This window comes from Neomonachus schauinslandi, chromosome 8 (assembly GCF_002201575.2).
Source record: "Neomonachus schauinslandi chromosome 8, ASM220157v2, whole genome shotgun sequence".
Classification (NCBI taxonomy): domain Eukaryota; kingdom Metazoa; phylum Chordata; class Mammalia; order Carnivora; family Phocidae; genus Neomonachus; species Neomonachus schauinslandi.
In genome coordinates, this window is record NC_058410.1 from 6,776,866 (window position 1) to 6,799,789 (window position 22,924).

The 22,924-nt window shown below is 38.4% G+C and overlaps 1 protein-coding gene across 1 annotated transcript in view; it reads left to right on the forward strand.

Annotated features, from left to right (window-relative positions):
• PRKN (parkin RBR E3 ubiquitin protein ligase) overlaps positions 1-22,924 on the forward strand; it is a 1,046,212-nt gene that overhangs the window by 403,603 nt on the left and 619,685 nt on the right. Inside the window, exon 4 of the mRNA XM_021693212.1 lies at positions 921-1,004. Within this exon, the coding sequence (XP_021548887.1) occupies positions 921-1,004 (84 nt within the window). The remainder of the gene's footprint in view (positions 1-920; positions 1,005-22,924) is intronic.

Genomic DNA, 22,924 nt, shown 5'->3' on the forward strand with positions numbered 1-22,924 from the left:
CACAGCCACCACCTCTTGGCTCTAACCTTCCTCTGCCCAGCTGGGCACAGGCCCTGGAACGCAGCTGCTGGAAGCTCTGTCGTCCCCGCACCTGGGGACACCTACCTCCCGTCCTCCTCCTTCGCCGCAGCCTGTTGCAGATTTCCAGAAATGCTTGGAAATTTCTCCTCGGCCAACCCTCTGTCTTCCATTCTCCTTATTGTTATGGGTTTACATGGTGCTCGTTCAAATGTCGTCTTCCCAGTGCCTCAGGAGAGGGAGGCGGCACCCATGCCTGCTCAGTCTGCCAGCTGTGACAGGTGGCCCTTCCCGTGTGCCTCCACAGCCTCCACGACTGCCCTCGAAGGGTCCTTCTGAGTGGGATGGCATGGGTGTTTTCATTTAGAAGTCATCAGTTGGGCGCCTGGTGGCTCAGTCGTTAGGCGTCTGCCTTCGGCTCAGGTCGTGATCCCAGGGTCCTGGGATCGAACCCCACATTGGGCGCCCTGCTCTGCGGGAAGCCTGCTTCTCCCTCTGCCCCTACCCCTGCTCGTGCTCTATCTCTCTCTCTCATAAATTAATTAATTAATTAATCTTTAAAGTAAATAAATAGAAGGCATCAGTTGAAATTGCAGTGAACTTAAGAAAAGCATTTCAGTTTTTAGACAATTGAATTAGCCGCAGTAGGGAGACTACTACATGTGAATGTATTACATGTTTGGATCAATATGCTAAAGATCATCTTAGTGTGCTTGTGAAAATAATTTTGATCTACCGGATCCCCCAAAAGGATCTTGAGAACTCCCAGGTTCTGTAGATTATATTTTGAAAATCACTGGACGACACATTACTTTCATTATCATTTTATAATATCGGTAGATTTTAGAACGTACATTTGTGTTACATTTCATGCACCAAGTACGTGTTGTTTTTTCTCAAAGGGTCCCTCTTGCTGGGACGATGTCTTAATCCCAAACCGGATGACTGGTGAATGCCAATCTGCAAACTGCCCTGGGACTACAGCCGTAAGTACCTGGTCAAATCCATTTTTTTCGTTATGGCCTCTTCAGTGGTTAGTAGGAAAATAGAATAGAGACAAGAAGGCTAACTGATTTTTCTTCCATCTGATAGTATTCAGCCAAAGTGTCATCAGATTCAAAGTATTATTTGTATAGTCACCCCAAATTCTACCTTGTTCATTGCCATCCAGTGTCATTTTCCTAGAGGCTTAACCACGTGCGGTGACTGTTTTGAAACATGTCTATTTAAACTCCTTACAGAGTGATATTTATGGAATATAAAGAAGAGCCACTTGGGAGCCTAGCAAAAGAAAGTAACAAAGATATAAGGTTAATCTTTGTGCTGGTGCTGTGATATTTTGTATTTATATTCCGCATTGTTCAAAATTGCTTTCTTTCTTTATCTCTTTCTGCCTTTCTTTTTGTGTCATAGTGGGCTATTAGTAAATCTCGTGTGCGTGAGCAGCTCTACAATTGGATGACTGTCTTCTGCTCTCTGCACTTCCCTTACTCTTTGCAAACATATGCCATATGTTGATGTTTCATATAGAGCAGATATTTAGTAAAAGCGATCCTAAGTACTGAAATTATTTTTTAAATCATTTTATATTCTGGTCATGTTTGTAATTTGTATATTGTTTTACTTTTTACCTCGAAAATTCCTGGATCTCTCATAATCTGACTGTATGTGTCTCCTGAGCCGTAAATACTGTTACGGTGCCAACCCAAACGTCAATGTTAGTTCACAGCTGCCAGTTCGTATCTTCTCCCAGGAACAAAGTCTGTCAATAGCAACAGGTAGAGTCTTTGAGCTGGAACCATTAGGCGTGCCTTGTCTCTCCAGTCTGCAGGGCGGTTGCAAGGTACGGAGGGAGAAGTGAGCAGCACTAGCAATCATTTTCCATCAAACAGGGGCGAGGACCATGAGCAGATTTTTATTAATGCAAATCCTGAAGAAAAATAACGACTTGTTTGTCATTCACATATATCCAGGCATAATATAGTCTTGTAACTTTGCTACTGAGATGAAAGGAAAGTGAATGTATTTATGGGGCACAATTCTTCAGTATAATTACATACCCACCCATGTATGCATACAAGTGCAGTATGTATATATTATAGTGTATAATAGCTCTTAATTACAATTATATGTAATAGTAATTATATCTCCATCCATCGATTCATTCACCCATCTACACACACATGCGTCATCTGTTATGTGTAACACTGTGGTCTCTGTATCATTTTTACAATCATGTGAGGTCCTTTGAAAACCTACTTCAATTCCTGATAGTCTGACTGCCTCTCCCAGACCTTGATATTAATTGGCAAGATTCAGTCACAGTAGAATAGACACTTTTGCATCTTTAAAGATTTAGCTGCAAATCAGTCAAAGGGGGAAACTGTTGAGTGGGACTGAGAATCCTTTCCTTTGCTTGTTGCATATTCTACTTACCTTAGGTATCAGTACATGGAATTCAGCGTAAATTAAGCTATATCGCAGCTCTGTATCTGACAGCAGGGTGATCTGATATCCTTCAAAATCCTTTCAGTACCCACCATATAAAAATACTGGATTAAATTACAAACATGTACTTTTAAAAGAATGGCTGTGCTGACAACATAATAAGGAAGAGTATATTCGTCAAAACCAGGAGAAAGCTGGACCCCAGAGGGGAGACTGTCAGCTGAAGCGAGCCGCCACTTTGGCAGCAATGACTGGTCACTGGGGGCTGGAGCCTCAGGTGGGCAGGTGTCCATGGGAGGCTGCAGCTGAGTTAATGGCTTCATCAAGGTGGCAGATGAAACCACAGAATCCTACATAGAGCTAGTACCCATAAAACATGATACCCTTGTGGGATCCGCTGGAGAGGAAGGCGCTAGCTTCCCGGAGAGGCGGTCTGTGCTGGTCCCTGGCTCACTCTGATCCCCTGGTCGGTGTTCCTCACCCATGTGCACTGCTCTGTTGGCCGCCGCCTAAGGTTTCACGATGGACCAGATCCCAGGCAAATTCACACTCCCCGAGAGGGAGGAAGTCCCTACCCACCCTCCCAGACCACTCTAGGGTTGCAGACATCGTCCCCAGCCCAGACTGAGGTCTGGACTTAGAATTAACTCTGAATTCCAGACAAGAAGTTCTGTCCACAGAGCCCTTCAGTGTGTTTCGGGGGCCCCCTGAGGAGCCAGGCAAATGAGCCCACTCCATGGTGCCTTGAGGTGTGTGCTGCTGGCCCTGAGGACCACCCCCTGCAGCTGGCAGCCATCCATTTCTATTTGCAGCCCACCCCAACAGGACACCAGTGTGGCAATGTGACTTGTGATTGCGTGGTGCGGGGCATACTGAGGAAGTGGGTCCAGGATAAGGTGATTCACAAGCCAACTGAAATCATCACAGCCGTCAACTACAGACTTAAAACAAAACAAAACACATATAGATGGCTCTTGTGTTTTTTGTTTGTTTGTTTTTTATTTTTCTTTTAATCCGTTCTGTCTCCTTATGTCTTGGATTGGAGAGTTTAGTCCATTTACATTCAAAGTAATCATTGATAGGTATGTATTTATTGCCATTTTAATCCTTGTTTTGTGGTGGTTTTGAAGATTTTCTCTGATTCTTTCTTGTCTTTCATGTTTTGCTGATTTTCTTTTGTGATATATTTGGATTTCTTTCTCTTTATTCTTTGCATATTTGTTAGTGGTTTTTTTGATACATGGTTACCATCAGGTTTGTGTCTAAACTCTTCTGCATATAGTAGCCTGTGTTAAGCTGATGGTGGTTTACCTTTGAACCTATTCTTTTCTCCTCTCCTTCCCATGTTTTAGGTATATGTTATTCTATTTTATATCCTTTTTTTTAGAACATGTTATTTATTTATTTGACAGAGAGAGACACAGCGAGAGAGGGAACACAAGCAGGGGGAGTGGGAGAGGGAGAAGCAGGCTTTCCGCGGAGCAGGGAGCCTGATGAGGGGCTCAATCCCAGGATCCTGAGATCATGACCTGAGCCGAAGGCAGACGCTTAAGGACTGAGCCACCCAGGCGCCCCATGTGAGCTCTTAATTGCCAAAAATCACAGCAGTTAGGACATGGGCCCCCTGGCCCGGTGGAGGTGATACAGATGCAGATCAAGGGGGAACAAATACATTCTGAACAAATTAACAAACAACATATGAGATTGTAGGTTAAGATTACCCCAAAAGCCAAAGTACATTATTAAAGATTTTTTTGAAAAGCATTATTAAAAATAGATTTTGTTAAAAGGTTCAATAACTCAGAAAGATATAGCATTTTATTTTATTTATTTATTTATTTATTTATTTATTTTTAAAGATTTTATTTATTTTTCAACAGAGAGAGAGAGACAGCGAGAGAGGGAACACAAGCAGGGGGAGTGGGAGAGGGAGAAGCAGGCTTCCGGCTGAGCAGGGAGCCCGATGCGGGACTCGATCCCAGGACCCTGGGATCATGACCTGAGCCTAAGGCAGGCGCTTAATGACTGAGCCACCCAGGCGCCCTAGATATAGCATTTTAAAAATTGTATGATCTTAGTAACATGATCAAACCCAAAATATATTAAGGACAAATTCTCAGGATTAATTAAGTATATGGATAAATCTGGCACGAGGGCAGGAGATAGTAACATTGACCTCTGAGGGGCTGGGAGCTCCAGCAGCATAATCAGGAAGTATTTGGCAAATCAGTACAACCAGTGACCAGGGTTGCATCGTGAACGCTGCACCCAACACCTGGAGATGCCTCCTTTTTTAAGCATATATGGAACATTTCAACAATTGATCATGTTTTGGGGCATTAAGGCATTTAAATAACACTTACAAAAGCATAACCATAAAGTCTCTGAAACATGGAAATTCAATTAACATAGCCAGTAAAAATCCAAATGGAAATATGAAACCAAACAACAATGAAAATACACTTTGGGGATGTTGTTAAATTAGAATTTAAAGGGAGTATTTAGGACCATCAGTGCTTATTTTATAAAAGAAGAGAGAATAAAATTATTTAAATATAATGTTTAAAAGGTAGAAAAAGAAACTGTCATATCCAACTATTTTTCTCTCATTTTTAGTGAACACTAAATAAAGGAATTGAAGGCATGCACACTTTTTTGTAACCAGTGGCTGGCGGCGCTCTCAGTGTGAGAAATTTAATTCATTCTTTCTCTTTCTTATCTTAAAACATTTTTTTTGTGAATTACATTTTTACAGTGCAGCTAAATATAAACATTGACTCCTGTGTTTTCTAAAGCATTGTGTATGGTGTTTATTTCTTAAGGAGGTGAGAAGATAGGCATTTTTAAGTAGTTTATCATATTTAAATTTGCAGGGTATTTTAGGTTTTTGACAGTATTTTATGCACTATATATTATATTCTCATTAAAAAGTTAAATTTCTATCACTTGAGAAAAATATCCATATACTTAAAATTCAAAAGAACAGGGTCACTAATATATTCATAATTAATATTTATACACTTAAAGATAATCTATTTAGATCATTTTAAATACAGTGAAATCTAACCTTGGTTTTTAAGAGTACAAATATAAACTTGACCCTAGCTACACTTTAGACAGAGCAATCTGTACCTAATTCAGTTTTACACTAATCGCTGTTACCTAAAGAAGGAGCATAGCATTAGTTCTGAAAGGCGTCTTACCTTTTTATAAAAAGAATTCTAGTCAGCTCAGAGGGTATATATGCTTCTGATTTAAAGAGGGACAAAAATCACTTAGGATTTTCTCCATTAGTGAAATTAAATCAACTTTGGATATGACATAAGACCTTAAATTTTCTTTGTAAATCTTTTTTATGTTTTTTGTATGATTCCTTAAGCAACCAAGATATTTGTGTTTGTCCATGCACTGGGGTTATGTGATTTACTTAGTTGCACACATAGGCTAAGGCATGCCCAGAAGTCCTACTCTCCGGGTGTTATTTCTGAGGTCCAAATTATAACTTTAAAGCGAGTATCCCCTGTTTATCAAACACTCCCCTGTGGAAACCTCTGACTTAGTAGTGCTTTTGTGGTAATGAAGGGTTTCTAAGCCAACTGTGAGAGTGTTGCCTTTTCCCTCACACCTTATAATTGGACAGCAGGGTTTAGGTGAAGGGGATAGTGCCTTAGATGACAAGGAAAAGAATTAAATCATGGCTTTGTCCTAGTTCGTTCAGGCTACTATAACAAAAATACCATAAACATGGTGGCTTATAAAAAAACAAACATTTATTTCTCACAGTTCTGGAGGCTAGGAAGTTCAAGATCAAGGGCCTACTTCCTGATTGACAGATGCTATCACATGGTAGAAGGGACAAGGGCTATTTCTGAGATATCTTTTATAAAAGTACTAATTCCATTCATGAGCTCTCTGCTCTTATGCTCTAATCACCTTCTAAAGAACCCACCTCCAAATACCATCACAATGGGGATTAGGCTTCCATATATCAGTTTGGGGGGGACACAAACATTCAGTTCTTAGCAATCTTCAAAGTGATAAATGGACCACGGTCAATATTTTTGTTCTTGTTAAGGAGTGTTATTTTACTACTTAACAGACTATAAATACATTATATTTTATGTTTTTGAGTAGTAATACTTACCTGAAATCCCATGTAAAGTAATGTATTTTATGTTTAAAATTATTTGACTTTGATAGGCATTGAACTCTTTTACATGGAACTCTTTTTATCAGAAACAGTTTAGAAAGACCTCTTAAAATAGCTTGAATGAAATTAGATACTAAAAACTATCCCCTAAACTATAATAAATAGCATAATTATTAAACTCAGTGTAATAAATGGAGAGCTTCCATCTTATTCAACATGCATTTTATTTCTTATATTTTCCCCCAGTTGAGCTCAGTGTATGTCAACTGAAACATTACTTTGAATAAAAGTTAATATTCAGAGTCTGTATCTCTGATTTCATCTTCTGGGGAGATGTTGACTAAAATGAAATGAATAATAAATAAAAGTCACCTAATACTGAACAATTTTTGTAGAGAGAGCATTTGCATAGTAGCTTATGTCCAAAAAGTTTCTAATTAATGTTTTAGTTTAATCAAATCACTCTCCTCAAAGGGATCTGTGTTTCTTTTGGTTGTTTCTATTGTTGTTTTAGACTTGATTAGAAGCTCACAAAATGAGACTCAAGATTTCTCAGGATGGTTTCCTGGTGTAGACTATATGTTCTTATTTTTTCCAGTATCTAATAATAATGAAAAGATGGCTCTGTTTTTTTTTTTTTTTTTAAGATTTTATTTATTTATTTGAGCCAGAGAGAATGAGAGAGAGAGAGAGAGAGAGAGAGAGAGCGTAGGGTCAGAGGGAGAAGCAGGCTCCCTGCCGAGCAGGGAGCCCGATGCGGAACTCGATCCAGGGACTCCAGGATCATGACCTGAGCCGAAGGCAGTCGCTTAACCAACTGAGCCACCCAGGCGCCCCAAGCTCTGTTTTGTTTTTAAGAAAAGATCTCAGGTTGACCAGGTATCCCTGAGATAGTCACAAAAGTCTGTTTATATGCAAGATATAAAAGTTGCTGCAGGCTCTGCAACCTTGTGTGGCTAAGCCCGTCTACACAACGCAGTAGCCAACATGGGCACAGACATTTCCAAATACGTAAACAACCCCAGCCCTCGTGGCTTCCATCCCAAAGGGCAGCTGGGCACTTAAGTGTGGAGGGAAAAGAATAAAAGCAGAGGAAAAAGAGGAGGCGTATGGTCCCTGCTCATTCTGCCCTGATGTTGGGTCGAAGAGAAATGGTCTCCCTGTCCTTTCACTATTCTCAGCAGTCATGTTTTCTTAATTCTAAATAAAATTGAATTGTGAAAGCTTTGAAGTCAAACTCAGATTATGATTGAATGGTATCTAAGCGTGACAAAGTGATCTTTGTTGTCTGACATGCAATTTGGGTGACAAACTAGAAACTTCTTAGAGCATTTTTCAAAAACCGATCAACTATTCAGACTCAAGGACAGTTCAGTTCTAAACTAAGTTTTTACCACTTGAGAACAAAAAGTGTCGTTTTTAAAAAGTAAGGTAGGAATTAGAAGATAGGTATTTTTATTAGAGTCAGCAAAGGTTTTGCAAATTTAAATGAAAATTTAAAATGTTTATATGTAAAAATAAATTAGTCTATTATGAAAAAAGTGTCAGTTTTTAAAAGCACTAAAGAAATTGAGGTTGTTTTTAAGAACCTAGGCGGTACTTGGGTGGCTTAGAAGCCAACACTCAATTCAACTGAAGTGTTTTTTCTGTGATATAACCCTCCTTTTTGTCTCGACTCTTTGATAACTTAGTGGAAAATTGTATCAACAGCCATCTCCATGTAATTGTAAAAGACTCTTGTATGCTGTTCCATGAAACAAATCTCCAAGGAAATAGAACCAGGGACCAGAAATTAGTTCATGTGCATCAGAATTCCTATATACACAAGATAACCAGTATCCACACCAAGTTTCCACACATATGACCTTGGTTTAGTTGATGATGTCTTTGTTCAAGCAAATGTCCAGTTTCTACAACATATATTTTTAAATATTAGAAATAATTCCTTGCCTCCTCAATTCCAGGAAACTCCTGTTCTCTGTGAATTGTCAGTAGTTTTTTTCACTTGAGGACCCGTGATTCCCTGTGTTATAATTTGTATCTCATTTTGTATACAATAGAAGAAAATCATGCGTCTTATCACTACACTGCATAAGATGAGCAATTTAAAATCTGTTTATTATCTCCAGAGGCTTCAAAGGTTACTTAATTTTTCATCTTTCCACAGAACGATTCCAAAGCCAGATATGTTAGTAAGAGGCTGCACTGAAGATTGTGTTATGGCTTTAGACAAGGGCCCAAGTCAACAAAGAAACAACAAAGAAATTTATTATGATTAATCAGAAAAAGGTGCATTTCTAGACCACTAGGTTTTAGATTGGGGAGATGGTATATTGATCTGCCAGGAAAGATAGCAAGAGGTGTAAATAAGATAATTTCAGATAGATTTATAAATGAAATTCTGAGAACTGGAGCGAAGAAAGATTAAATAGATACCACTGTAAACATCATCGAACTTTTCAACTAGGATGGTAGATGAGACCTAACCAGAAATAGCAGGGGTTAGGGACTGAAGGTCACTCTGTGATCACCTCTGTGCAGATACGCAGGCAGCTAATGGAGTGAGAAGAATAGAAGGAAGATGTGTGAGTGATAGGGCAGGGGAATGAGGACTGCTTCTCGGCTGGCAAATAGCTCTCTTGATCCTTCAGGCAGGTGACTGATGACTCTCAGAGACCCACACTTCATCATGCCGTGAGGGAGGTCATTAAGAAACCATCATCTCTCTTACTCAGGTCAAGCTAGTGCTCAAAAGTTATCAAGGGCCATGATAAAATTTAGTTTTTAAGATATATGCTGCAAAAAAAAAAAAAAAAAACTTAAAGCCCGTTTCCCAAACTTGAGATTTAGGATGGAAAATATAAACATGGAGGATGAAATCAAAACTGAGAAGTATCCCATGTGTTATTGACCACATGTGGTGAAACATTTATTTTCACTAATATTTCTTGGAAACAAACATAGTTTGGGATCCTCAGGTCTGAATTTCCTAAAGTGGGTAATAATTATCACCCCCCTCAATCCTTAGAATTCGCAAAAATAAACATGAGTGTTTTTATGAGATAAAGAGAACACTTTTATGTTTAAATATTGGGAAGCAAAATATAATTTTTAAAATGTGTGTCTTTCCATTGAAAGAAATATAGTCATTTATATAATACATACTTATTTGTTGTGTTAGTCACTATGCAGAAAATAAAGACTGGCCTTTAGGAGCTGGGAATCTAGTTGCAGAAATAAGACCTTATAGAAATGACTGCGGGGCACCTGGGTGGCTCAGTTGGTTGAGCGACTGCCTTCGGCTCGGGTCATGATCCTGGAGCCCAGGGATCGAGTCCCGCATCGGGCTCCCTGCTCAGCGGGGGGTCTGCTTCTCCCTCTGACCCTCCCCCCTCTCGTGCTCTCTCATTCTCTCTCTCTCAAATAAATAAATAAAATCTTAAAAAAAAAAAAAAGAAATGACTGCAATTCGGATTCAACAGAAAAAAATAAAAAACTTACTGAGCATGTCTTCTATGCCAGGCACTAGGAATAGAAAAGTGAATATTCCATTGGCTGCTCTTGCAGTTTGGGAAAAATTTCAGGGTGGAATCAGAAGTGCAGGCAAATGGAGATTTTTACCGTGAACTAAATATTGTTAAAGATGGATATGAAAGACTGTAAAAAGACTTTACCTAAAAAATGAAAGTCTTCCCTTTGTGAGTGAACAGAGGAAATAAGACAAATTGGTATATGAATGCCATGAAGCAAGCACCAAAAATGCTTGTTAAAGTACAGAGAAGAGAAATTTCCTCCACAGAGATGACCAAAGAAAAGGTTTTCTGGGGGAGGTGGCCCCTGAGGGAGGGGTGGTGCAGTTTTCACAGGCGGTGATGTTGGCAAGGTTGAGAGTTTCCTGAGGTAGAGAAAATGATGGGAATAAAGGAATAGAAAATGGAGGACCATTTGTTCCATGAATGACTTTTAGCTCCTAGACAGTATGCTCGGCTCTCCTGTGTGTGCAAAACCGACATTGCTTCCATGGATCTCCTCCCAGCCCCAATGACCTGGCACTTGTCGTCAGGGAAGATGAAAAAGAAAAGCACAGGACGCCACGAGGACAAGGAACAGAGCGGAATCTGTGAGTTAGGGCACCCCAGCTTGGGGAAGGCAAGCTGGAGCTGAGATCTGCAGGAGGAGCCAGCATGAGCTGCTAGAGGGGCAGAGGATAACATCCAAGAAGGACCCTCTTGTAAAAGTCGTGCTGAAGGAGGAGACTTTGAGAAGCATCTGGAATTTAGTGCTGCCTGACAAACAAGAGGCAATGCAGTTTCCTTTGTGTGTGTGTTATTTTGTCTGTGCTCTCCACGTAGAGGACTATAATAGAAGTAACCTTACCATGTTGAAGTTTCGATATTTTGAAGGCTGAAATAGCAGTTGAGCTGGTTGGCATGATGGTGGGGTAAGGAACAAAGCAAATATATATATGTATATATATGTATATATATATATATATGGTAACAAAAACAAAAGATAGTTTTTATACAATTTTTTAATTATACTTGAATCCCTGGGAACGTGTGAATAAAGGTAAATGAGAATTGGCATTTTGCCTTCCTTAAAACTAGAAACACAACATACAAATGAGATTTTAGTTTGGAACTGATTAGAAGCACCACACTTTTCTTGTATTTATTGGGTCATTAAGAGCAGCCATATGGTTGTCTTCTTTTTTTTTTTTTTTTTAAAGATTTTTTTTTTATTTATTTATTTGAGAGAGAGAGTGAGAGAGAGAAAGCACAAGACGGGGGAGCGGGAGAGGGAGAAGCAGACTCCCTGCTGAGCAGGGAGCCTGATGCGGGACTCGATCCCGGGACTCCAGGATCATGACCTGAGCCGAAGGCAGTCGCTTAACCAACTGAGCCACCCAGGCGCCCCTTTTCTTTTTTATTTATTTATTTATTTTTATTTTTTTTATTTATTTATTTTATTTTATTTTTTTATTTTTTATTTATTTATTTTTTTTTTTTGGTTTTCTTCTGTCTTATCTGTTCACGTTTCTCCAGTATGTTCCTCAGTGGGAGTCTATTTAGTGGTTGATTGAAATTCTATCTTTATTGGCAACTCTCTGTTATCTGTAATTGCCAGAAGTGGATGATCCAGTATAAAGGGTTTCCCTTCCCTTCTCTTCCTGCCACTCCCATTTTCTCAAACTTACTGGAAAACCAGAGACTTTATTTTATTTATTTATTTTTTTTGCCATTAACTTTTGAAAATATTAGAGGGGGCAGACAATAGGTTACTACATGAAGTAAATTTTGAGTCTACCTGAGAAGCCATTTCTTCCTAAGGATTATCAAGCTGACTGGAACTTTATGCTGAACAGTTTGAGGAGTGGACTGAGTTAAGAAGCATATCTGTAACTCCTTTTGTTCTTATGTGCATGTTAATTAACTTCTGTTCATTTCCAGTCTCCATTTGTGAAGCAAAGATTGTACATCACTCTTGAAATTTCACTGAGTATGTAGGAATTCAGGACTCAGTAAAGCATCCTGTTTTTCAGAAATAAAAGATACTCTGTTCAGTTCACATAACTGTCAATATCTGTAGATTTTCATATCTTATTCAGAAATGCCTATATTCTTCTGGTTCACAGAGCTGTCATTTTTTCTTAGAGTTATCTAATTTAGTCATCTTTACCAGTCTTATTAAAAATGAACTATTCCAATCAAGCAAAGAACCAATCCTCCATGTGCTTCTAACATTTCATTAAAACTTACACTGATGTTCACAAGAAGTATAAATCTCATTAAGTGACTTTATGTTAAGCAATTAAAAATCATATCACTTAGGCCAGTGCCCAATATATGAAGACCCTTTAGAGAATGCATTCTAATTTAGTATTTAATAGTGAGTGGTATTAGTTATTATAAGGCATGCATTTAAATTTGGACATTTTCTTGATAGGACGCTGAAATGTTTTAAATGCACTCACCGCTAAGGACTGTGGTTCAGTCACACACCTGAATGATGAAATGTTTATGTCATATAGATAAAAGCAAATATAAATGGAGAAGAATGCATAGTGGGGGCCATTGCAGGCCAGCAGTTATGGTATATGGTTCGATAACAGTAGAAATACAAAAGTACATTTTATTGGAGTTGAGCCTAGAGGAGCTTCTTAGGGATGGCTTCTATTTACTCTTAAGGAATATGCAGAGTCAATAGAAGTGTTATAAAGAAGCTGGTATACAACAGGATCTATCAGCCATGGTTATGAGACTAGATGAACTCTGTGATGATCAGAACCTAATAGAGCAAATAATAGAAAGGTTATCCAGACCAGATGAATAGTTAGGACACTACAAAGTCATGACTATTATAAGTTAGGATTAATAATCCACTAATACTCATCATTCCACACTGTTGAAAACATGGCTCTTTAGAAATCATGGACTGACCTCATATGGAGAACTCTGATTTAGTCTGAGTCCTTCCACGTTTTCTCTAACCACCACAACTGAGTACCTCTCAAGGATTCTGTCAGCTATCACAGGTAGCTCTCTAAAAGAGAAAACAAAACTACACAATAATAACAACAAAAGCCCTCTGTAATGGTGAAGGCCAGTCTCTATTAGGAGAAGAGGCAGAAGGGGAGAGGAAATAATTAGGGCTAGCTGAATAAATGAAAATTAATTACTCTCTCGGTCAAATGTTGCTCTCCTGCTAAAGACATGTCAAGGAGAAAGACCTCCAGCTGCTAAGAATCACCAAGGGTCTGGCCAAAAACATTTGCAGGTTTAGGAACTAAATCTCAGCAACTCAGATCTTGAAGAGACCAAATCATGAGCTAAAACAACACACAAAATTTATGAACCACATCAATTCATTAATGTATACTCCAGGGACATGTCCAACTGCACAATATTCACATCTATCCCCCATAGATCTGTTTCTTTTTCTTTTCACTTCTCCCTCTCCTTTCTCTCTCTCCCTCTCTCTTTCTTATCTTTCTTACTTCCTCTCCTCCATAGCAGCTCCCAACTATCTGGGCCTTGCCCAGAATCAACAAGCTATGCATCCTTGAGTGGTTGTCTGAGGATTCTTTGACAGTCCCCTTATCACACATTGGGTTCTACTTCTCCTCCCCTGAGACCTGGGCCAGCCATGGTGATCTGTTCCTGAAGGATAGAATCCAGTAGAAGTGATGCTGTGTTCTGAGGCTGGGTCACAAAAGGCAAAACTGCATCTGTCTGGCTTTCTCTCTTCCGGGACATGGATGCTAAGAGCACTCAGCCAACAGAGAAAATTGGCTGGATTCCATAAGGCCATAATGATGAGAGAGCAGAAGGAGAGGAGGCCACACAGGAACAAGGAGAGGTGACTAAGGAAACCAAGTGTTCTAGCACCCAGCAGGTTAGCCCTCTCATCTTCAACTGCCATTTTTGTGAACAAGAGGGACTTCAGACCATTCCAGCTTTTGAGCCTCCCCAGTTGTTGACAAGGGAGCAGAGATAAACAGGCTCCACCAAACAGTGATTAAATTGCAGCTTTATATGTAAAATAAATTTTTTTTAAATGTGTAAGCCACTAATATTTGGGGTGGTTTGTAGTACAGCCATAAAAATAACGAGCACCTTCTGTAGGTTCTGCATGATCATGTAATTATACAAAAGACTATGCACACTCTGATATATAAATATGTGTGTGTGTGTGTATGCCATATGCTTATGAAAGGGGGTTCAAATCAGATATCAGACAATGGTTTGATGGTGAAGGCATCAGAGTAGAATCATATTGATTTGTGAGACTTCATTTGTCCTGGGCTAGAATCATTTGTATATTTGAAGTATATCTTTACCTTGGATAGTATTGGATAAACAATAACAAGAACTTTCCAGTCAACTCCCCCACTTATTAGGTACCAAGTACACCACTTAGTCATGCCAGAGAAATTAAAATGCAGTTATATATCTTCCCAATTTAGTCCTATCATGTCTACCTGAGGTTACACCCTGGTCTTTTAGATTTTTGCATGTATTTCCCAGGTCACCATTAACAACATAGTAACAAATGATTTTATCTCATGGCTTACTTTGACAGTAGTCACACTTTTACAAGGTTAAACTTAGTACACAGCCTCGCAGTCAAGCTCATGGGCAGTGGGGTCAGAGAAGCTTGATGTGAATTCTTGTTCTGATATTTACAGGCTGGTGACCTTGGACAAAATCTTTCCACCGCTGTCAGTTTCCTTGTCTGTGAAACAGAGATGCCAATGCATTTTAGACCAGGTCATTGGAAGGATTAAGTCTAATAAAGGGTATAAAGTGCATACCCTAGAGCCTCTCATGGCAAGGGATCAATAAATTGTAGTTATTATGACCATAGTTGTTGCTATTAGAATGTGTTGACTTACTAGATTTGATCTTAGAAGATAGTTTTGTTCCAGCTTTTTCCACCAGAATTGGAGACAATTTATCAGAATGCCTATGCAGTTGATTGCCATTTATACAAGTAACGTATTCAAATTAATAAAGTTTCTCTGACAGTAACTTTGTAGCTAACTGTAACATCTGTAGTTCCTTAAATAAAAATATACTCAATTTGCATTTTATATAATACACGATTGTAACATAGATAAAATTTTCTACCAGCTAATCTGGAGGAAAAATATTACATCATCATAATGATTTAGAAGAGCATTATTGTTGATCTTTATTTTTTTTGAGAACCATGTGCCAGCATGATTATTATGATAATACCACATATTTTTAATTATTTTTATTTTAATTCCAGTATAGTTACATACAGTATTATATTAGTTTCAGGTGTACAATGTGAATCAACAGTTCTATGCATTACTCAGTGCTCATCATGTAAATACACTCATTAATCCCATCACTTAATCCCACCCCCCCCCCCCCCCCCCCCCCCTGGGAACCATCAGTTTGTTTTTTATTCTTAAGAGTCTGTTTCTTAGTTTGTCTCTCTTTTGTTTTTCCTTTTCTTATTTGTTTTGTTTCTTAAATTCCACATATGAGGGAAATCATATGTATTTGTGTTTCTCTGACTTATTTCACTTAGCATTATACTCTGTAGTTCCATCCATGTCCTTGCAAATGGCAAAATTTCATTCTTTTTACAGCTGAATAGTATTCCATTGTATATGTATACCACTTCTTATTTATCCATTTGTGTATTGATGGCCACTTGGACTGCTTCCATCTCTTTGGCTATTGTAAATAATGCTGTTATAAACATAGGGGTGCATGTATCTCTTTGAATTAGTGTTTTTGTATTCTTTGTGTAAATACCCAGTAGTATGATTACTGGATGGAAGGGTAGTTCTATTTTTAACTTTGTGAGGAACCTCCATACTGTCTTCCACAGTGGCTGTACCAGTTGGCATTCCCACCAACAGTGCATGAAGGTGCCTTTTTCTCCACCTCCTCCCCAACACCCGTTGTTTCTTGTGTTGATGATTTTAGCCATTCTGACAGGTGTGAGGTGATACTGCATTGTAGCTTCGATTTCCATTTCCATGATGATGAATGATGTCAGGCATCTTTTCATGTGTCTGTTGGTCATCTGCATGTCTTCTTTGGATAAGTATCTGCTCATGTCTTCTGCCTATTTTGTAATTGGATTCTTTGTTCTTTTGGTGTTGAGTTGTATAAGTTCTTTTTTTTTTTTTTGAAGATTTTATTTATTTATTTGACAGAGAAAGAGACAGCGAGAGAGGGAACACAAGCAGGCAGAGTGGGAGAGGGAGAAGCAGGCTTCCCGCTGAGCAGGGAGCCCGATGCGGGGCTCGATCGCAGAATCCTGGGATCATGACGTGAGCCAAAGGCAGATGCTTAACGACTGAGCCACCCAGGAGCCCCGAGTTGTATAAGTTCTTTATGTATTTAGGATACTAACCCTTTATCAGATATGTTGCTTGCAAATATCTTCTCTCATTCAGTAGGTTGCCTTTTAGTTTGGTGATTGTTTCCTTTGCTGAGCAGAGGGTTTTTATTTTGATCTAGTCCCAATAGTATATTTTTGCTTTTTTTTCTCTTTCTTCAGGAGATATAGCTAGAAAAATGTTGCTATAGCCAATGTTAAAGAAATTACTGACTGTGCTCTCTTCTAGGATTTTTATGGTTTCAGGTCTCACATTTAGATCCTTAATCCATTTTGAGTTTATTTTTGTGTAAGATGTAAGAAAGTGGTCAGGTTTCTTTCTTTTACATGTGGCTGTCCAGTTTTCCTAACACCATTTGTTGGAGAGACTGTTTTTTCACTATTGCATTCTCTTACGTCCTTTGTCAAAGATTAATTGACCATATAATTGTGTGGTTATTTCTGGGCTTTCTATTCTGTTCCATTAATCTATGTGTATTTTTGTGTCAGTACCATACTGTTTTGATTACTATAGCTTTGTAGCATATTTTCATATCTGGGATTGTAATACCTCTAATTTTGTTCTTTTTCAAAATCACTTTGGCTATTTGGGATCTTCTGTGGTTCCATGCACATTTTAGGATTGTTTGTTCTAGTTCTGTGAAAAATGCTATTGAAAGGGATTGCATTAAATGAGTAGATTGCTTTGAGTAGTATAGCCATTTTAGCCATACTTTTACTTCCAATTCATAATCATGCAATATCTTTCCATCTTCAATTTTGTGTCATCTTCAATTTTTGTGTCATCTTCAATTTTTTTTGTCAGTGTTTTATAATATTCAGAGTACAGCTCTTTCACCTCTTTGGTTAACTTTATTCCTAGGTATTTTATTATTTTTGGTGTCATTGTAAATGGGATTGTTTTCTTAGTTTCTCTTTCTTGGCTTCATTATTAGTGTATAGAAATGCAACAGATTTCTGTACACTGATTTTGTAACCTGTGACCTTACTGAATTCATTTATCAGTTGTAGTTTTTTGGTAGAGTCTCAGGTTCTAAATATAGTATCATATCATCTACAAATAGTGAAAGTTTTACTTCTTCCTTGGATGCCTTTTATTTCTTTTTGTTGTCCGATTGCTGTGGCTAGGACTTCCAATACTACGTTGAATAAAAGTGGTGAGAGTGGACATCCTTATCTTGTCCCTGACCTTAGGGGAAAAGTTCTCCATTTTTCCCATTGCGTATGATGTTTGTAGTGGGTTTTTCATATAAAGCCTTTATTATACTGAGGTATATTACCCCCTTACCTATTTTGTTGAGGTTTTTGTTTGTTTTTTTATCATAAATGAATGTTGTACTTTGCCAAATGATTTTTCTGCATCTATTGAAGTGATCATATGTTTTTTATCCTTTCTCTTATTGATGTGATGTATCATCTTGATTGATTTGTGAATATTGAACCACCCTTGCATCCTGGTAATAAATCCTACCTGATAGTGGTGATTTTTTTTTCTTATTATTATACTGTTGCATTCAGTTTGCTACTGTTTTGTTGAAGATATTTGCCTCTATGTTTATCAGAGATATTATCCTGTAGTTCTCTTTTTTTGTGGTGGCTTTATCTGGTTTTGTTATCAGGGTAATGCTGGCCTCATAGAATGAATTTGAAAGTTTTCCTTCCTCTTGTATTTTCTGGGACAGTTTGAGACTAGGTATTAACTCTTCTTTAAATGTTTGGTAGAATTTATCTGTGAAGCCATATGGTCCTGGACTTTTGTTTTGGGGGAGTTTTTTGATTACTGATCAGTTTCTTTGCTGGTTATCAGTCTGTTCAAGTTTTGTATTTCTTCCTGTTTCAGTTTTGTTAGGTTATTTATTTCTAAGAATTTATCCCTTTTTTCTAGGTTGCCCAGTTTGTTGCCATATAAGTTTTTTATATATATTCTCTCACAATTGTTTGTATTTCTGTGGTGTCAGTTGTTTATTCCTTTCTTTCATTTCTGATTTTGTTTACTTGAGTTTTCTCTCTCTCTCTCTCTTTTTTATTAGTCTAGTTTTTATTAGTTTTTCAATTTTGTTAATCTTTTCAAGGAACCAGCTCCTAGTTTCATTGATCTGTTCTATTGTGTTTTATTTGTTTGTTTGTTTTTGTTTGTTTGTTTAGCTTCTGTATCATTTGTTTCTGCTCTCATCTTTATTATTTCCTTCCTTCTGCTTGTTTTGGATTTTGTTTGCTCTTCTTTTTATCGCTCCTTTAGGTGAGAGGTTAGGTCATTTATTTGAGATTTTTTTCTTTCTTCTTGAAGTAGGCCTGTATTTCTATAAACTTCCTTCTTAGAATCACTGTTGCTGCATCCCAAGGGTTTGGACGATCATGTTTTCATTTTCATTTGTCTCCATGTAATTTTTTATTTCTTCTTTGATTTCTTGGTTAAGCCGTTCATTGTTTAGTAGCATGTTACTTAACCTCCATGTATTTGTGTTCTTTCGAGATTTTTTCCTGCGGTTGATTTCTAGTTTCATAGTATTGTGGTCAGAAAAGGTTCGTGGTATGCCTTTGATATTTTTGAATTTGTTGAGACTTGTTTGTGGCCTAACATATGATCTATGCTGGAGAATGTCCCATGTGCACTTGTGTCTTCTGCTGTTTTAGGATGGAATGCTCTGAATATATCTGTTAAGTCCATCTGTTCCAATGTGTCATTCAAAGCCACTGTTTCCTTGTTGATTCTCTGCTTAGATGATTTTTCCATTTATATGAGTGGAGTGTTAAAGTCCCCCTGCTATTATTGTACTACTATTGATTAGTTCCTTTATGTTAGTAATGTATTTGGGTGCACCCATGTTGTTACATCTTCTTGTTGGTTTGTCTTCTTTATTTATAGTGTCCTTCTTTGTCTCATGTTACAGTCTTTGTTTTAAAGTCTACAGTCTTTTTTTTTTAAAGTCTATTTTTTTCAGTATACATATTGTTACCTGGCTTTCTTTTCACATTCATTTGCATGTTAAATGTTTCTCCATTCACTCACTTTCAATATATAGGTTTCTTTAGGTCTGAAATGAGTCTCCTGTAGGCAGCATTTAGATGGGTCTTGTTTTTTATGCACTCTGGCACCCTATGTCTTTTGATCAGAGCAGTTAATCCATTTACATTCAAAGTAATTATTAATTGATATATATTTATTGCCATTTTGTTACTTGTTTTATGGTTATTTTTATACTTTTTCTCTGATCCTTTCTTCTCTTTCTCTCATGGTTTCCAGGCTTTCTTTAGTAATATACTTGAATTCCTTTCTCTTTCTTCTTGCATATCTATTACTGGTTTTTGATTTATGGTTACCATTCAGTTTGTTTATCTCATCTTCTATGCATAGAAGTCTATATTAAGTTGATTGTCACTTAAACTTGAACCATTATTTACTCTGCTCCTCCCTGTGCTTTTAGTATATAGCGTTATATCTTACATCCTTTTATTTTGTGAATCCCTTGACTAATTTTTACAGATATACGTATTTTTACTGCTTTTGTGTTTCCTGTTTTTTATACTCTTACTTATGGTCTTTCCTTTCCATTCAAAGAGTGTCCTTTAACGTTTCTTGTAGGCCTGTTTTATTTATTTATTTATTTATTTATTTTTAGTGTTCCATGATTCATTGTTTGCATATAACACCGAGTCCTCCATGCAGAACGTGCCCTCTTTAATACCCATCACCAGGCTAACCCATCCTCCCACCCCCTCCCCTCTAGAACCTTCTGTTTTTCAGAGTCCATTGTCTCTCATGGTTCGTCTCCCCCTCCGATTTCCCCCCCTTCATTCTTCCCGTCCTGCTCCCTTCTTCTTCTTCTTCTTCTTCTTCTTCTTCTTCTTCTTCTTCTTCTTCTTCTTCTTCTTCTTCTTCTTCTTCTTCTTCTTTTTAAACATATAATGTATTATTTGTTTCAGAGGTACAGATCTGTGATTCAGGGGTCTTGTACAATTCACAGCGCTCACCATAGCACATACCCTCCCCAGTGTGTATCACCCAGCCACCCCATCCCTCCCACCCCCCACCACTCCAGCAACCCTCAGTTTGTTTCCTGAGATTAAGAATTCCTCATATCAGTGAGGTCATACGATACATGTCTTTCTCTGATTGACTTACTTCACTCAGCATAACACCCTTGTAGGGCTGTTTTAATGGTCATGAACTCCTTTAGTTTGTCTGAGAAATTTTCATCTCTCCTTCTATTCTGAATGATAGCTTTTCTACATAGAATATTCTTGGCTGCAGATTTTTTCCCCTTCAGCACTTTGAATATATCATACCACTCTTCTGGCCTGCAAAGTTTCTGCTGAAAAATCCACTGATAGCCTTATGGGGTTTCCCTTGTATATAGCTATTTTCTTTTGTCTTGCTGCTTTTATTTATTTAATTTCTTTATCACTAATTTTTGCCATTTTAATTACTATGTCTTGGTGTGGGCCTCCTTGGGTTGATTTTGTTAAGGGCTCTGTTTGCCTCCTGGGTCTGGATGTCTGGACATCTGTTTTCTTCCCCACATTCAGTAACTTTTCAGTTATTATTTCTTCAAATAAATTTTCTACCCCCTTTTCTCTCTTTTCCTTCTTGGATCCCTATAATGCCAATGTTTGTAAGTTTGACAGAGTCATTGGATTATCTAAATCTATCATCATTTTGCATGTATATATACATATATATATATATATATATTTTTTGTCTCTTAACTGCTCAGTTTCATTATTTTCTATTACTCTATCTTCTAGGTCTTTAATTCATTCCTCTACTTCCTCTAGCCTGCTATGTATTCCATCTAGTATCTTTTTAATTTCATTTATTGTATTCTTCATCTCTGATTCATTCTTTTCTATCTCTTTGTTAAGGAGCTCATTGATGTCTTTGACTCTTTTCTCAAGTCCAGTGAGTATCTTTATGATCATTACTTAGAATTCTCTATCTGGCATATTACTTATATCTATTTTGCTTCGATCCTTTGCTGTGGTTTTGTCCTATTCTTTGATATGGGACATATTCCTCTGTATCTTCATTTTATCCAACTCTCTGTGTCTGTTTCTGTGTGCTAGGAAATCCATGATGTCTCTTGCTCTTGAAGGTAATGGCCTTAGGAAGAAGAGTTGTTGTGCCCTGCAGTGCAGTGTCCCCTGTTCCCTAGGACCTGGTGCTTCAGGAGGTGTCTCCTATGTGTGGTGGGTGTGCCTTGTTGCTGTGTCATGGCCTGCTTTTTCCTTCAGTCTAGTCATCTGCAGAGGCCCTCTTTGCCTGTTGTGGGCAACGTTTGGTCCAGGCGGTGGGCGGGGAGTGGGGGGGGGAGTGTCTTGTAGTTTTAACAATGTGTACACTGGTCTGGTTGCAAAATGAGACCTGCCACTGCTGCTGGGACTGGGGCTGCATGGTGGTGGGGGTGGGGAGACACAGTTTTAACAAGGTATTTTCAGGCTTCACAGGGCCTGCCACCGCCACCAGGGTCTGCAAAATGCACTGGATAGAAGACACACTATTGGTGAGGTTTGTGGCAGTCTTTTGAAGGAAGGGACCCACAAGCCGGGAGTGAGGCAAGCATGACTGCAAAGTGCAGATTGCCAAAGCAAGGGAGTGAGTTTGGTGTGAGGAAGGTAGGGAGCGAGTGCTGGAGTTGTGCTAGTTCCTGCAGGTGGCCATGTGTTTTTGCTGAGGGGCAGGAGAGGGAGATGGTGCTTGTCAGCAAATACTTTTCCTGGAGAGGTCTCCCTAAGATCCCTGCCTCTCCAAGACATGCTCTAGGATGAGTAAATAACTTTCCCTCTTGTATGCCCCAGGTGTTTTTCGAACTGCTGCTTCTAGGCTGAATCTCTGGGGCCTGTTGGTCCGGTAGTCTCTTTAACGGTAGGGACTTAGCTTCCTAACAGCCTCTGGGCTCTGCCAGAGTCCAGCCTGCCGATTTTTAAATTCCAGGCTTTAAGTCCTGCTGGTTGTAAGAACTCACAAAATTCACCCTCCTTGCTTTCAAAACCAAATGTAATGGGGATTCATCCTCCCTATGTGGGCTCCCCAGTGTGATAGTCTATTTCTTGCCCTTCTCCACACCCCAGGCTCCCTCCTGAGCGTAGATGGCCAGGGCCCTTTTAGCTCCCCACTGTATCTCCATTCTTCATTCTTCCTACCCTCTTCAATTGGCTTCTTCTCTAGTTATGGAATTTGTTCTGCCAAACTTCGGGTCATTTTCTGGGTTATTTACAGGGATGTGAGCAGTATCTAGTTGTATCAGTGGGACAACGTGAGCTTAGGGTCTTTCTATTCTGCCATCTTCCCAGACTCTTCCCAATACTCATACTAGAAGTTCAATTTAAAGTTATGGTACCTCATTTTCATTGAAATTTATTATGTTCAATAGTAAATGTTGCCTTTTCTGATTTTAAGAACATAGATTGGCTGAAAAATCGCCA